The sequence below is a fragment of the Lagenorhynchus albirostris genome, chromosome 2 (genome assembly GCF_949774975.1).
Source record: "Lagenorhynchus albirostris chromosome 2, mLagAlb1.1, whole genome shotgun sequence".
In the NCBI taxonomy this organism is placed as follows: domain Eukaryota; kingdom Metazoa; phylum Chordata; class Mammalia; order Artiodactyla; family Delphinidae; genus Lagenorhynchus; species Lagenorhynchus albirostris.
In genome coordinates, this window is record NC_083096.1 from 4,791,990 (window position 1) to 4,807,278 (window position 15,289).

The following is a 15,289-nucleotide window of genomic DNA, read 5'->3' on the forward strand; positions in this document are numbered from 1 at the left end:
AAATCTTTGTTTTTAGGGGATTTAGTCTTACTGTGAGGGAGTGAAAGTGACCATTTTTTAGAGCCCAAGGGATGCTTGATTAGGAAGCTATGGCAGAAGCTTATCGGCTCGAGGAATATTTCTACCAGCCTGACCTCCAGCCATGATGTGTAAGGGTCTCACTCCCTCTACACCCTGAGTACCTTGAAGTTCTGTCTTACACTCCTGTGTGAGCCCCCCAGGTGCCTCTTCAGATAGACTGGTTTGTGCTGACTTTCTGTTGACGTCCCCGAAATTCTTTGTTTCTATCCAGGGTGAGCCCATCACGTTCTGTGAGGAGAGTTTCGTCAAGCACCGCTCAAGTCTGATGAAACATTTTTTAGAAACCGCAGTTAACCTCCAGCTTTTTAAGCAGGTAAGAGTGGACCTCCACGTTTTGTTTTGTAACAAGTTTACAGAAATGTAACAGAAATTTATAACACTTTTTTGTCACTGTAAAATTATGTCTGAACTTTGCTATTAAAAACTTCCTCACTGAAAGTTGCTCAGCTGATGGTCTCACAGAGGAGAGTATCCATGCGCAGCAGAAGAAGCAGTAAGACTGGTTATGTAAGGCATCTTAGAAGGGCTTATCGTAGTGTGCTAGATGGGTATGGTAAACAAACTGAGTTTTTTAATAGGACCATCCCAATGCAATCCAGTATAAAAACGATTTATAAATACGTAACTTTTCAAGCTTTGTAAAACTTTACATAATCACAAATTAAAATTTCAGAAAAAATTTATAGTCCTTCTGTGTGTCTTGATTTCTGGCTCAGAAAATAAAACTGTCATTTCAAAAAGCAGCAGCTTGACATCCGATTCCAGAAAGTTTAGATGCAGTGTCTCTTTCATCCCATTGTGTGATCATGGCAAGTTTCTTAATTTAGGCTTGCCGTATTTCTGTTTATGTAATTTAAATTCTTAACACTTACTTTTCTTATTCCACATGACAATTTTAAGTGTAAAGTTAGCTATGTGAATTCAACATTTAATGAAGACCTACAGTGTGTCATAAACTGTGCTTGGGTCCAAGGTGCAGACATGAATAAAAACTCAGTGATGGGGCTTCCCTGGTGGCGCAGTGGTTGAGAGTCCGCCTGCCGATGCAGGGGACACGGGTTCGTGCCCCAGTCCAGGAAGATCCCACATGCTGTGGAGCGGCTGGGCCCGTGAGCCATGGCCGCTGAGCCTGCGTGTCCAGAGCCTGTGCTACAAAATGGGAGAGGCCACAACAGTGAGCGGCCTGCATACGGCAAAAAAACAAAAAACAAAAAAACTCAGTGATGCCCTTGAGAAGCAGACAAGTTAATAGAAATTCCTTTGTCTGTTAAGAGGAAAGAGACCAAATGACTCAAAATAAGCTTCAAATTAGATAAGTAAAGAAACCAGCATGGTTAAAAAATCCAATACCATTTTTCTGTATTCTGAGGAAGTTCTAAATAATGATCTGAGTTAGAAGAATGCTCTGTGGGGATATACCTGTCTTCCAGTATGTGAAAGGTTACCTTAAAGAAAGGATTAGATTTGTCCAGTACACAGCTTTCTGGAACAGAAAGAACCAGGTTTGGTGGGTTTCCAGATTAAAGATGTCTTGTGAATTTCCCAGGATGGAGTGGGCTCCCTTTGGATCTCTCTGTCCCTAGAGGGCTCCGGTATAGACTGGATTACTTCCCAGGATTGGAACAGGATCGAGTGATGGTCTGTAAATGCTGAAGTGTGTGGCACAGTGCAGGCCCAGGCTAGTCGTCCAGTACATGCTTGTTGAGTTAAATATCAGTGCCCTTGCTGTGTTTTTGTCTGTCAAGAGGAGATAATTGTACCTCCCATTGTCAAAACTGAGTTATGAAGCTCAAATTATATGGAGGTCAAGGACTGAATGGTTGGGTAGAATGACGTATTACTTCCCTTTTTGAGATTCTGTAACTGGAGTCTTATCGTTTGATAACGTTCATACATTGTCCTTTTTTTTTTTTTTACATAACTACAAAAAGCATATGTATTTTAGGAGTCAGGTAGAGTTGGGTTAAACCTTGGCTTTGTCACTCAGTAGCTTTTTGTTCATAAGTATCTGTTTCTTTTTCTATAAAATAACAAGTATCGTACCCTGCCCCACAGGTTGTGATACAGTTTATGTGAATTAACACCTGTGCACTCTCAGCTCGACAGTGCATGAAACTTTGTGGAAGCTCATAAATTTTAGGGTCTGCCTCATCCTTAGAGCAGTTACATTAACAAAATACATATCTATGCAGGATGTTTTAAAAGTATAACTTGGTCAAAAAGGCTAAATGTAACATATGAGAATGGTCAAAGTAGAACCGATTATAGGACAACTTGGATAGTTTTACATACACCAGTTGACCGTGTTCTTGAACTTGATACTATTTTATGAACCTTAAGAAAGAGATAGTTGAAGGTATCCCTGAAAGGACTTGAGATTCTGTTGACAGCGTCACAAAGTTGTAAAGGTGAGTCAGGTCCAGCATCCAAGGTGCCGACAGTACAGTGTTGTGTGCTTTGGAATGTGTTAGAAGTGTGGATCTCCTGCTCATGTTCTTATCACACACAAACAAACAGGAACATAAATGGACACAAGGAAACTTTTGGAGGTGATGGACATGTTTATTACCTGGATTGTGGTGATGGTAACAGGAGTATATACATCTGCCCAAACTCAGCAAATTGTCTGCATTAATTATGTGCAGTTTTTTGTATACCAGTTACGCTTCACTAAAGCTTGGGGGGGAAAGGGAAAAAAATAGGAATCGATTGATAAAAATTATTAGCATAGATGAATTCTCAAAGACACTACTGATCTTTCTGAAAGAATATAAAAATATTTATTAGGTACAAATGATTAATATTCCTGACCATGAGTTTGTGATCCATTATGGGTCAAGAACTACCCAGGTCCTCTCTTTATTCAACAATTCTTATGCATTAAAATTGAGAGAACATGAACCCAGGAGAGAAGCATATAATTTTAAGGTAGGCATTAAAGTGAACTGTAATTTCTGATAATATGGCAGGGAAGGATTCGGAGCTCACTTATGTACTGAAACAATTTAAAATGCAGAATTTGAAAAAACATCATGTGGTGAGGGTCACAGGAGACAAAGCCCAGTGCTTACTCTCCAAGATGAGAAGTGTGATAGGAGATTCAACTCGCATCAATCTGGGAAGACTTACTGTAAAGGTAAACAAGAAATAAAGGTGCTCCTTCCCTTCAGCCACTTCCTGGGGATTGTACATCTGAAGCTCTGGCACGAGTGGAGGGGAGGAAAGAGCGCTGCTGAGAAGTTGCCACTCACCAGCATGCACAGGACTCTGAAGCCTGAATTAATAATTTCTGATTTGGTCTGACCAAACTCAAGTCAAGTGTAAAGTTATCCTGACTGTTAGTGCCCTCAGGCAGAAGCAAATATGCATCCTCCTTGAGGAATCCACCTTCATTCAGGCATCAAGGAATTCTCCCAGCTAAGATCCCAAAGAGAAATTTCACTCTTAAAAGTCATTAGACATACAGGGAAACAAATGGTGAACCACAAACAGCAGACAGAAACTGACCTTCAGAGACTTCAAATACTGGATGTAACAGAAGTAGAATATAAAATAGCTGTGCTTAAGATGTTCAGAGAAATAAAAGACGAGCTTTAAAAATGTTCAAGGTGTAAAAACTTTGAAGAATGTAAAGACAATTTTAAGAATGTAGCAAATAAACTTCTGGAAAGGAAGCATGTAATTTAAATGAAAGGAAATTGATGTATTAATAGCCAGTCAGATCTAACTAAAGAGAGATTTGCTGAACTGGAAGATGTGAAAAAGAAATTATCCAGAACACAGTACAGAGCCACGAAGAAGTAGAACATGTAAGAGGTTAATAAACATAAAGGGTGGAGTGGAAATGTCTGAAATCCATACAGTCAGTCCTGAAAGGAGCAGACATGAAGTGGAGGAGAGATGCTGGTTGGAAGGACAGGGCCAGAGCCAGTTACATGCACACTTTATAAATTCAGGAAGTCCCACATCTCCAAACTGAGGAAATAAGAAGAAATCTACACCCACACAACAGATTCAGCTCTAAAACATTCAATAAAGAGGAAATTTTTTTAAAAGAGAAAAAGCAGATTACTTTCAGAGAGCAAATACTGACAGATGACTTCACACTAGCAGCAGTGGAATCCAGAAGACACTGCCATATCTTCAGTGTGTTGAGAAAAAAATGCCTAGAATCCTACACCAACTAAAATACGTTTTAATTGCAAGAGTGCCATGCAGACATTTCCCTGCTAAAGCTGAGTTTGCCCTCTGTGTTGGCTTTAATGATGTGTCCACTTGGTGAGGCTGCGGCCCCCAGTTATTTAATCAAATGCTAATCTAAGTATTGCTGTGAAGGTATTTTTACATGTGTAATTTAAACCCCTAATCATTTGGCTTTAAATAAGGAAGATAATCCTACATGAGCTGGGTGGGCCTGTTGGAAGCAGTTGGAAGGCTTGTAAAACAGGACTGAGATTTTCCTGAAAGAGAGAAGGTACACCTGTGGGTGGCAGCATCGGCCCCTGACTGTGGTCCCACCTGCCCATGGTCTGTCCTTCCTGACTGCCTATCCTATGAATTTCCTACCTGCTTAGCCAGCCCTCATAATCCTGTAAACCAGTTTCTTATAATAACTCTCATATGTGTATATGTATCTGTCTATCTGTCTCTTAAATCTTTTACTGGTTCTGCTTCTCTGGTTGAACCCTGACTATCCTACCAACAGGAGAAAGAAATTCTTAAGGAAGTACTTTAAGAAAGTAATTCAGAGAGAAAGTTTTCTCAGATCTAAGATGGAATGTGTGAAATGCAAGAAGGAAGGAAGAGCAAAATAAATGGTAAATATGTTAATTAAATTTAACCAATATTTACTGTGTAAGACAGGCCAGTTCTCCCACACATTCCAGAATCAAATGGTTCCACTTCAATTTCCAAAAAATTCCTGTTTTGACTATGGCAAAAGGGAGATAACTCTTCAGTCTCTTTTGTAAAGCCAGGATAACCTTGATTCTAAAACCTAAGACAGCATGAGAAGAAAACATTATAAGCCAGTTTCATTTATGCCCACAGATGCAAAAATTTAAGCAAAGTATTTTCAGCCAATTCTAACAAGGTGTAAAAAGGATACTGCTTCATGGGCAGGTTGACTTTATCCCAGAAATTAAATGGTAGTTACACATTAGGAAATCTATGAATGTAATTCACTACGTTAACTCATTATAGGAGTGAAATCATTAGATCATCTCAACAGATGCACAGATTTTTCATAATATTCATGAGAGTCATGATAAAAGCAAAAAGGCATGATTAAACATCTTTTCAATAAACATCATACTTAAAACACTAATGTTTCCCTCTGAGAAAGGTTCTATCTATTACCATTGGAACCCCTCACATATATAATTTAGCCACAAAAAACATAAAGATTTAGAAAGTAAGACACCAAACTGACATTATTACTTTGAGTATAAAGACAAGTTACTTAGGACATAAAGAAATAGCCTAATAAATTTGACTTCATGAAATTAAGAACTTTTGGCCATCAAAAGACTCCATATTTGCAATACTTTTGAACCACCCAAGAGTTTAGAATATAAAAAAACAAACTCCCGCATGTCGGTAAAAAACATATATAATTGTGCAGAAGATTTGGATAAGCACATGCAAATGAAGAAACCTGAATGGCTAATAAAGATATACAAGATGTTCCACCTCATCTGTAATCAGAGAACAGCAAATAAAAAACATAATGAAATACCCCCTCACACTCACCAGACTGGCCCAGTTTTAAAAACCTGAAAATCTCAAATTTTGGCAAAGACATGGAGCACGGGACCAAGTTTCAGCTGTTAAGGGGAGTGAAAATTTGCACAACTTATTGACAAAACACTTTGGCGCTATGACTTAAACTTCAGTTTCTTTTGACCCAGCAATTTCACTCTAAATTGTGCACCAAAAATCATCTACTAAAATTACTCATAACAGCAAAGTACTGCTGGTAATCTTAGACAGTCATCGGTATTAAGATGAATAAATTGTCACATTCATACGATAGAACAGCTACACAACAGGGAGATGAATGAGCTTCAGCAGAACTAAATGTGAATGAATTAAAGGAACAAATCACTGAAGAATTGATATGATGAGTCCTTTTATGTAATAATGTTCAACAGTGAGGAAAACTAAATAATGTATTATTTAGGGAAACGTGATAAAATTATAAAGAAAGACAAGGAAAGGATAAGCTGAAAGGATTATGATCTTTTCTGTAGGGAGGAAATGTTCTGGGAGTTGGCTTTGTCATTATTAATTAGGCTATTAATTACTTAAGTTATTTAAATTCCTTAAGTGTTGTATAAAAACATATTCTTTTTTTTTTTTTTTTTTTTTTTTTTTTACTATTTCTGGATTCGCCGGTAATAGGCTTTGTTTTCACTGACAGCTGACTTCTTATCCTCTTTAGACCTCGGTTACTGCATCTGTAACATGAATTAGACTAAAAGGTCACTAAGTCTGAGATACCTTTCGGCTCTAACATTCCATGATACCATGGAATAAACATGGCTTAGACAGATGATAGGAAGTTCCATTTGGATAAATTCCTCTTTAGATAATGGATTTGGAAGGAATCCCAGAAACCACTTCTTAAACCCATGGCTCTGACAGCACCTTCTTTAGCTTGCAGCTTTACAGAGATTTAAGCCGTTAGTTTTAGGTCTCTTCCTTTTGTTTCCTATTACACTAACGCAGCAGAGGAAATTATTTTCTTGGGTATTGTTTGTTATTAAGGCCACGGGAACTAGAGTTGTTTCTGCTCATTTTACTATACACGCCCCATGGCCAAGGACCGTGGCTGAACTTAGTGTGGAGATCCCAGAGCCTCATGCAGACCACGGACCTGTGGGATGTCCATGAATACAGACTCTCTGTTTGCTGGCAGCCTAGGTCACTGTTGGACATCTGGAGCTCAAATATATTACAGTAGATACATTTTTTCCACAAAATAATTCTGCTTGTCCATATTCTAACTTTATCGGAGTGGAAAATGATAGGGAAATTCAACTTGGCAAAACCTCTTTTAGTGTCATCATAAGATAATATAAATGTGTCTTTCTCAAACTTTCCCATCCAATAATGTTCTCATTCTGCATACTGGAAGAGAACACTTTTTTTTTTTTGGTTTGTAATTTTTCTTTTTTTTTAACATCTTTATTGAAGTATAATTGCTTTACAGTGGTGTGTTAGTTTCTGCTTTATAACAAAGTGAATCAGTTATACATATGTCCCCATATCTCCTCCCTCTTGCATCTCCCTCCCACCCTCCCTATCCCACCCCTCTAGGTGGTCACAAAGTACCGAGCTGATCTCCCTGTGCTATGCGGCTGCTTCCCACTAGCTATCGATTTTACATTTGGTAATATATATAACTCCATGCCACTCTCTCACTTCATCCTAGCTTACCCTTCCCCCTCCCCATGTCCTCAAGTCCATTCTGTACGTCTGTGTCTTTATTCCTGACTTGCCCCTAGGTTCTTCATAACCATTTTTTTTTTTTAGATTCCATATACACGTGTTAGCATACAGTATTTGTTTTTCTCTTTCTGACTTACTTCACTCTGTATGAAAGACTCTAGGTCCATCCACCTCACTACAAATTACTCAATTTCATTTCTTTTTATAAAAGGCTGAGTAATATTCCATTGTGTATATGTGCCACATCTTCTTTATCCATTCACCTGTCGATGGACACTTAGGTTGCTTCCATGTCCTGGCTATTGTAAATTGTTTTTAAAAAGAGTGGGCATGTGCTTTCTCCTGCGAGGGTAGCCTTTGTTTTTACAGCTGTAGTGAATAGGGAAAGAGTCCTCACTCTGCTGTTCTTAAATACTTACTTATTGGCATATTGACTAGTAGTACTTCTTAGAATACTCTTGTTCTTTTTATCCGTGATACAACATTCTAACTTTTTCCCTTTCTCTAGGCAGTTCCTCCTGCACCCTTTATCATTACGCTTGCCTCTGTCTATACCCTGAATGTCTCTGTCCTCAGACCTCTACGTCTCTAGCTCATACCAGCTCACTGGGCTTCCTTATGTAGGACCATACATGCATTAATTACCTATTATGATAAGTCCTAAACGTATCTTTAGTCTAGACCCATGCCAATGTATACATGTGTGTATGCATATACATACACTCCCATACAAACATGTGCATCGCCCATATACATACGTGCATCTGCACATACACAAACATACTGGCCCCTCCTGCACCCCTTGTTTTGGGAACTAATTCTACCCTGTTGCCTAAACCAGAAAATTAGGCGTCATCTTTTCTCATACCATCACCACAAACCTTTCTTGCACGCAGTTTCTAGTTGTTTACTATGTTCTGTTGATTCTGCTTTCTAAATATTAGATTTACCTATTTTATTCTCCCCCGTTTCAGTGTCAGTGACTTGTTGGGTAACCGGTTTGTGTTCTTTCATTTAGCCCCCCTTTCAAGCCATCCTCCAGTCTACTTTGAGAGTATTCTTTCTGAAAAGCATATCTTACGTATTTCTCATTATATCTAGGGTGATGTTCACACCCTAGCCTGGCACACAGACTCCGTCATCTTCTGGCATTTGTCTCTCTAGTTTTCTCTCTAATACTTCTCTCAATACCCTTACTGCAGCCATTCTGGATGTCTGCTCTTAGGTCTCTGAAAATGGTTTCCCCTCTTTATGCTTCTCACTTGAATTGTAATGGATACTTAATAAATAGTGAGAGAATGAATGATGGTCATCATGAATAAATAAAAATAACATTTGTTGAATTATGACTTATGCAGGGTACTGTTTGAGTGCTTTATCTAGACTAGTTTAATCTTCACAGTGACCTACTTTATTACTGCCACTTTGCAGGTTATAAACCTAAATTATGGGGAGGTTAAATAATTTGCTAAGAGTGTACACAGCAGCTAGTATGTGGTCGAGTTAGGACTTGCATCCACAGAGCCACTAAGACTTACCGTCCCTTCAGGAATAAAGGAATGAATAAATGCATGCATGCTTGTCTCCTTCCTGTCTTCTCTGGCTGGAACACTCTCTCCCCATTTTACGTTACTCAACTCAGTCATTCTTTAAGACTTGGTTCAGATGTCCCTTTTGCAGGTTCTTGATCTCTCAGTCGTTTATAAATTCCTTGCCTTTTAGCGTCTTGGATTTGTACCATATGATATTTGTTGGTTTGTTTGGCTCCTTCTTGAGTTGTAGGCTCTGTAAAGACAAGGATCATTTTTAAAGTGTTTGTATCCTAATATCTAGTATATAGTAGACACTTAATATTGTTAAATAAAGAAATCAAATAAAAACTGCTATTCCTGTTATAATAAATAGGCAGGAAAATGTCTTTATGATTTTGGTAGATGATGAGCTCATAAAATTGAATATAATGGATATTTTATAAGCTCTTCATCTATTTCATTTGGGAAAATCCAAACATTGTAGGAGTCAGGTGTTTCAACTGAGTGGTGTCTGTAATTTCAAACCTGGAGTCACTTAATGGTATAGTGTGTAAAAGGGAAAATTCTGCGGGATACTCAGCACTCTCTGTATTTTGTGCTACGACCCACTTTCTCTGACTTCGTAAGATATTGGATAAAAGGAGTGGGTCAGAAGCCAAATATTTTCCTTTTATGTTAGCTGGAGATTTTAGAAAGCTTTTAACATAAATAATAAATTCTTATACATTTCTACATTTTCCTATTGATCTTTTTTGAAAGAAGCACGATATTTATGGTATGTCATCTATAGCTAAGATCAACACATGCATTCTAGTACTAAAAATTCAACAGTTCGGGAGTATTAGGAAATACTTGACATATGAATGGATGGGAGATGGTAGTTGTATCCAGCACATATTTTATACGATGAAAAAAGAATAAAAATACCATGTGACATAGGGAAGACATGGACTCCTATTGGTAGCAAAAGGAATACACAAGGAGAGAAAGCTTATTAGGACAAGGGATACATTTTTTCAGCATCCTTTGTTAACGAGTTTCAAGTAGTATCCTAAACAGCGTTTGTCTAAATGTGGGCTCAAACCACCTGCAGATTTAGCTAGAAAGTCTATTAAAGATGCATCTTCTTGAGTCTCACCTTCAAAAATTTTGGATTTAGGAGGCTTGGATTAAAACCCAGAAATTTATATTATTAATGAAATACCATAAGAATAGGCACACTAAAATTTTAGAAACACTCATCTAAGTATTCTTTATTCATTCTCTCATTCAACAGTATAATTTGAGTGTCTACTGTCTACTAGAAAGTGTTCTGGGTGCTGGGATACTTTGGAGAACAAAGCAGAAAAGAATTTCTGACGTGAATTCTGTGTTTCTAGTGGGAGGGAGACCAACAATAAGTTAACTAAATTATGTAGAATGTTCAGAGATGATAAGGACTGTGGAAAAGTAAATAGAACAAGAAGGGGGACCACCAGGGGTTGGGGTGAGATTGCAACTTAAAGTAGCATAGTCGGTGTAGATTTCATGGAGAACGTGGCATTTGGGCACCATCCTGTAGGGTGGTCACAGGGGGAAGCAGAAGGAAGATTTAAACGCTGTGCTGTAATCTGTGTGAGAGGAGAGGGCAGTTTGGAACTGGTCTGTGGAAGATGAGAGAACTGGTCAGACTGTGGATCTGTTCTGAATATAGTCAGTGGATGTTCTGAAAGATTTAACGTGCAGTGTGAGAGAAAGGAGTCAGGGATGATTCCATGATTTCTCATCCAAGAAACTGGCAGGATGTATTCGCATTTTATCGAAATGGGCAAGATTGTGGGCAGGAGAAATTTTGGTGGGCAGAATAAGAGTTCAGTTTTGGACATGTTAAGTCTGAGGTGTCTTCTAGACATCCAAGTAAGATATTTATTAGGCAAGTGGATAGATGAGGCGGAGGCAAAAATTAGACCTGAGATATACATTTGGGAGTCATCAGCGTGTAGATAGTAGTTCAAGTCATTAGACTGGAGACCAAGTGAGACGACCAAAGGAGTGAGTATAAATAGGAATGACCAGAGGTCCAGGGACCAGGAAATAGCAGAGGGCAATGACCAAGGACGCCGAGAAGGAGTGAGTAACCCTGGAGGTAGGAGAGAATTCAGGCTAGTGAGTACCTTTGGGACCAAGTAGAGAAAGGACACCATAGTGGAGGGACCAACTGTGTCAGATGCTTGTGACAGGTTGATTAAAGGAAGAACTTGGACTTGAGCACTGGATTTAGTAACATGGAGATAGGATGACCCCAGCAGGAGCAGCTTTACCGGAGAGGTGAGGGAGACCTTGTGATTGGGGTGCAGGCGGGGAGGGCCTGGAGACAACAGTACTGGCTGCACTTCTGAGTTTTACCCTAAAGAGGAGCATCGAAGTGGACAAGGCCAGAGAAGACATGGGGTCAGGAGGAGAAGGCTCGTGTTCGTGGGCTGTAGGGCAGACCTGGCAGAGATGGGTCTACTCAGGAGATAGGAGGAGGAAGCATTAGAGGAGCTGGTCCCTGCGGAGCAGACACCCCGTGACAGCAGGAAGGAGTGGGGCTGTGAGCCAGGAGCTGTGGCAGAATTTCTCTTTCAGTTGCTTTAGGTTTCTTTTTTTTTTTTTTTTTTTCCAGTGAGATTAGGAGGCAAGGTCATGGGCTGAGAGAGGAAGGGGAGGTGGTTGGACCTTTAAGGGGAGAGAAGACCTGAAGTAGATGGAGAGTGAGCGGGCTGGAGAAAAAAGGAGGTGGTTCAGCATCGTTCAGAGCACCGTTGAGACTGCAGATTGTGAATTAAGGTGAGAACAGGCATCACTGCTGCTTGATTTTTCTCTCAACCCCTGGACCTCGGGACAGGCCTGCTGGGTGCATCCACACCTGCTGTGCCTTGTTGATGCCTGTGGTTCCCCTCTCCCGGGTCCTCTTCTCCCCCGGACCACGGGCTCACTGCCTCATTGCCCTCCAGCCTTGGCTCAGGTGTTGTCCTCATGGTGATGCCTGCCCTGGACCACACTGTTGACAACTGAAAGCTCCTTGCCCCACACTCCCCGAGCTCCCTTGTTCAGGTCTGTTTTATTTTCCAACACTCATTCCCTTCTAACACATTACATAATTTATTACACTTCTTATTTCATGCTATCTGTTCTGTCCCCCCATCCCCAAACGCTAGATGTTTAAATATTATGAAGGCTTGAATTTTTGTCTGTTTCATTCATTTCTGTTTTTTTAGGCATCTAGAAAAGTGCCTGGCATATAGTAAACATTCAATTAAATGTTTATTGAATGAACAGATGAATGAATTCTTTTTTGTCTGGTGGTCATGAAGCTCAAAAGGCTTAATTCTGTTGCAGATTATTTTGTGTCTGTTGATATATCCTGGAAAGGCTGTTGTTGTCCCACTAAGTTATTAGTTCTGATGATAAATTGCACTGAGTGGGCTTTTTACAATACCCTTCAAAGTGTTTTTCTGTTCCTTATACCATGGTGGTCTAATTTAGTATACTACAGTCATATGATTACCTAATTCTTGAAATGGAATAAAAATAACTATTTCTGTTCCTTCACATACTTAATTCTCTTGGTTTAGCTTTAAGCTGACCTAGCTTTTCCCCACTTGTAATAGCAGTTTGTGTTTATATATAGCTACTAACTGAATGCTTAGCATTTAGCAGATGTCTGTAAGTATCTGTTGACTAATTTATTGTAGCACTTCAGTGTAGTTTTCACTAACCTGTCAAGGTGTACTGAGCCTGTTGAAGAAGAAATATTTAAGTTAGACTACTTTTTTTTTTTTTTTTAGCCCAAGCCCAAAGCATTATATAGAAAGGAAAATTTAAAGATCCATAAGAAATTAATATATTTTAAAAGTAACTTTTTTGCAGTATTTAAATTTTCCTTTAAATTTCTAAAGATTTCTAATTCGTTAAAACATGTCTTTTTCTCTAGCTCTCAAGACTTTAATAGTTATCTTTGTGCCCAAGAAGGGTCTCTAATATGAGGTAGCTTTTTGAGACTTGGTCATTTCTCGCAGGTGGAGAAGGGGTGTGGGCGTGTGGATTTGCGTGCTGTGTGGCCCCAGTGCACCTGCTGCTTTTCTTCAGGGACAAGACTGTCATGTTGGCACTAAAACCAGTGCTCCCCCTCCCCCTCCCCAGCTTCGTAGAGAAGTGCTCCCCTGGCCCCCTCTCCCCAGAACAATCTTTTTATGAGCTCTTAATTAAAAAGTCAACTATTTCTTCTAAAATGATATAAGAATCTCGAAATTTAATTATTGTTGTCCTCAGAGTTTTGGTGGATCGATTGCAATTAACTATTTGTAGGACATAGTCCTAGACCACTGAAGTCATTGGAACACGGATTAATAGCATAACTTGTTTTGGATTTTTGGACTAAATGCCAGAAACTCGCTGAATGGTGAAGAATCAAAGAACTATGAAAAACATACACTTTGTCTCTCAGAGGCAAGATACATTCCCTCTGGCCTACTGGCCATCTATTCACGTTTAACTTGTGAATCTGATCAGAACATACTTTTTATATTTTTTGTAAAGATGCTTGCCGTCAAGTCTGTTCTTTATGTTTTATTACATTTGTAAAACATTCATTTTATATTTAATTACATGTTAAAAGCTGAAGTGGAGATGTTCATTTCCATTTAACAGTAGTGCTTACTGAAGGGCATTTACAACAACAGATAATTTCTTTAGATTGACTCAGTTTCCTATTAAGATGGTTGTTTGAAGATAAAAACTCTTTGGAAAACCTTAGTGATGTCAATATCAAAAAAAAAAAGAGTCAGCAGGAAGCAGTTTCACTGCTTAATCACATTTATCTTGTAACCTGTTACACCACTTTAAGAGCACATTGTAAGGATTAGCAAAATCCAGAATCTTGCAACTGTTAATGACTTAGAGGGGATGATGTTATTGATCTTGAGAACTAAATTTATTCTTATTAAATAAATTTTGTCTATTTATAGTTTATAAGTAAATTATGGAATCTATACTATGGAATTATGTCTATGAATGTTTTTGAGATTTCCAGTTATGTTGTGTGATTATTTAGCATGTTTAGTTCCAGGTTTTAATTTTTACTTTTGGAATAAAAAGCAAAATACTAAGATTTATGTAAAAAGCATTAACTTAAAGCATACTCATAAATTCTTTTAAAAATCTACTTGCACCTAATTTTAACTTAGATACATGTTTACTAAGTGATGTGGGTAAGTACTAGTCAAGCGACAGGTTACAGTACATTATATAGACATTGATTTTCCAACAGGTAATACGTTTTAGTTCAAAATTATATCTATACAACTGTAGCTACTGTTTTCCCTTACTATGAAATGCTCCAGAGTTACTAGAGTGGTGTGATCATGAACCAATCTCACTTGGAAAAAATAAAAGCCGTTATTGACTCAAAAATACAAAAAGGAATTTAGAGAACTGTTAGGTTCAGCATTCCTCTCCATTTATACCACTTCTCAGTTATTCCTGGGTGTCTGCATTGGTATGTGTGTGTATGTAATGTGTGTGTGTGTGTGTGCGCACGTGTGTGTGCACACAAAATTAATCTTCTAGGAACAGACATTTTCATTAAGTATGTATGTTGATAAGTGTCAGTCACTGACAGGATTGTTTGCAAAGTCAGTGATAACATGGGGCATTTTACCAAGTGATGAATTTCTCTTAGCTCAAATCACTAGTTTAGTAACACAGAGTAGTTACTCATCCTCAAAAACGCATCATCAGTAAATAGTTTGGGGATTTATCTCTTTTTAGACTTGAACTGTTCCACTCAAACTAAAATGAATGGATTATTTCCAGTAAACACAAAAATGAAAACCTTTTAAAAAGTCTTGTAGTCTTAATCTTTTAAGGCAAATTAAGTCCTTTAAAAGGATTTCTTAGTTTGTTCCATTTGTCAGTAATGTATTATTTTAAATTTAACATTTTGCTTCACCTTATTTTTTCAAAATCCATCACCTTAGATCACTTTAGTTTGATTTATCATACTGTGCTGAAAGTGTGTGCAAGTCAAATTCTGCAAGCATTTTAAACTATATTATTTTCACATTAACCATTTATTGTATGTAGCAAAGGTGCCCAAGGTTGGAAGTTACTATCTTTTATCTCGAGATGAAATGAATAATTCCACAACTTATAGTTCTTTAACTTTAAAACCATGAAAAGTGTATACCCTTTAGTATTGTTTC

At 38.3% G+C, this 15,289-nt stretch overlaps 1 protein-coding gene across 3 annotated transcripts in view; it reads left to right on the forward strand.

Moving 5' to 3' along the window:
- DENND1B (DENN domain containing 1B) overlaps positions 1 to 15,289 on the forward strand; it is a 260,094-nt gene that overhangs the window by 182,328 nt on the left and 62,477 nt on the right. For all 3 annotated transcript variants that reach the window (XM_060126905.1, XM_060126890.1, XM_060126894.1), the window contains one exon: positions 293 to 394. In XM_060126905.1, coding sequence (XP_059982888.1) covers positions 293 to 394 — 102 coding nt within the window. The remainder of the gene's footprint in view (positions 1 to 292; positions 395 to 15,289) is intronic.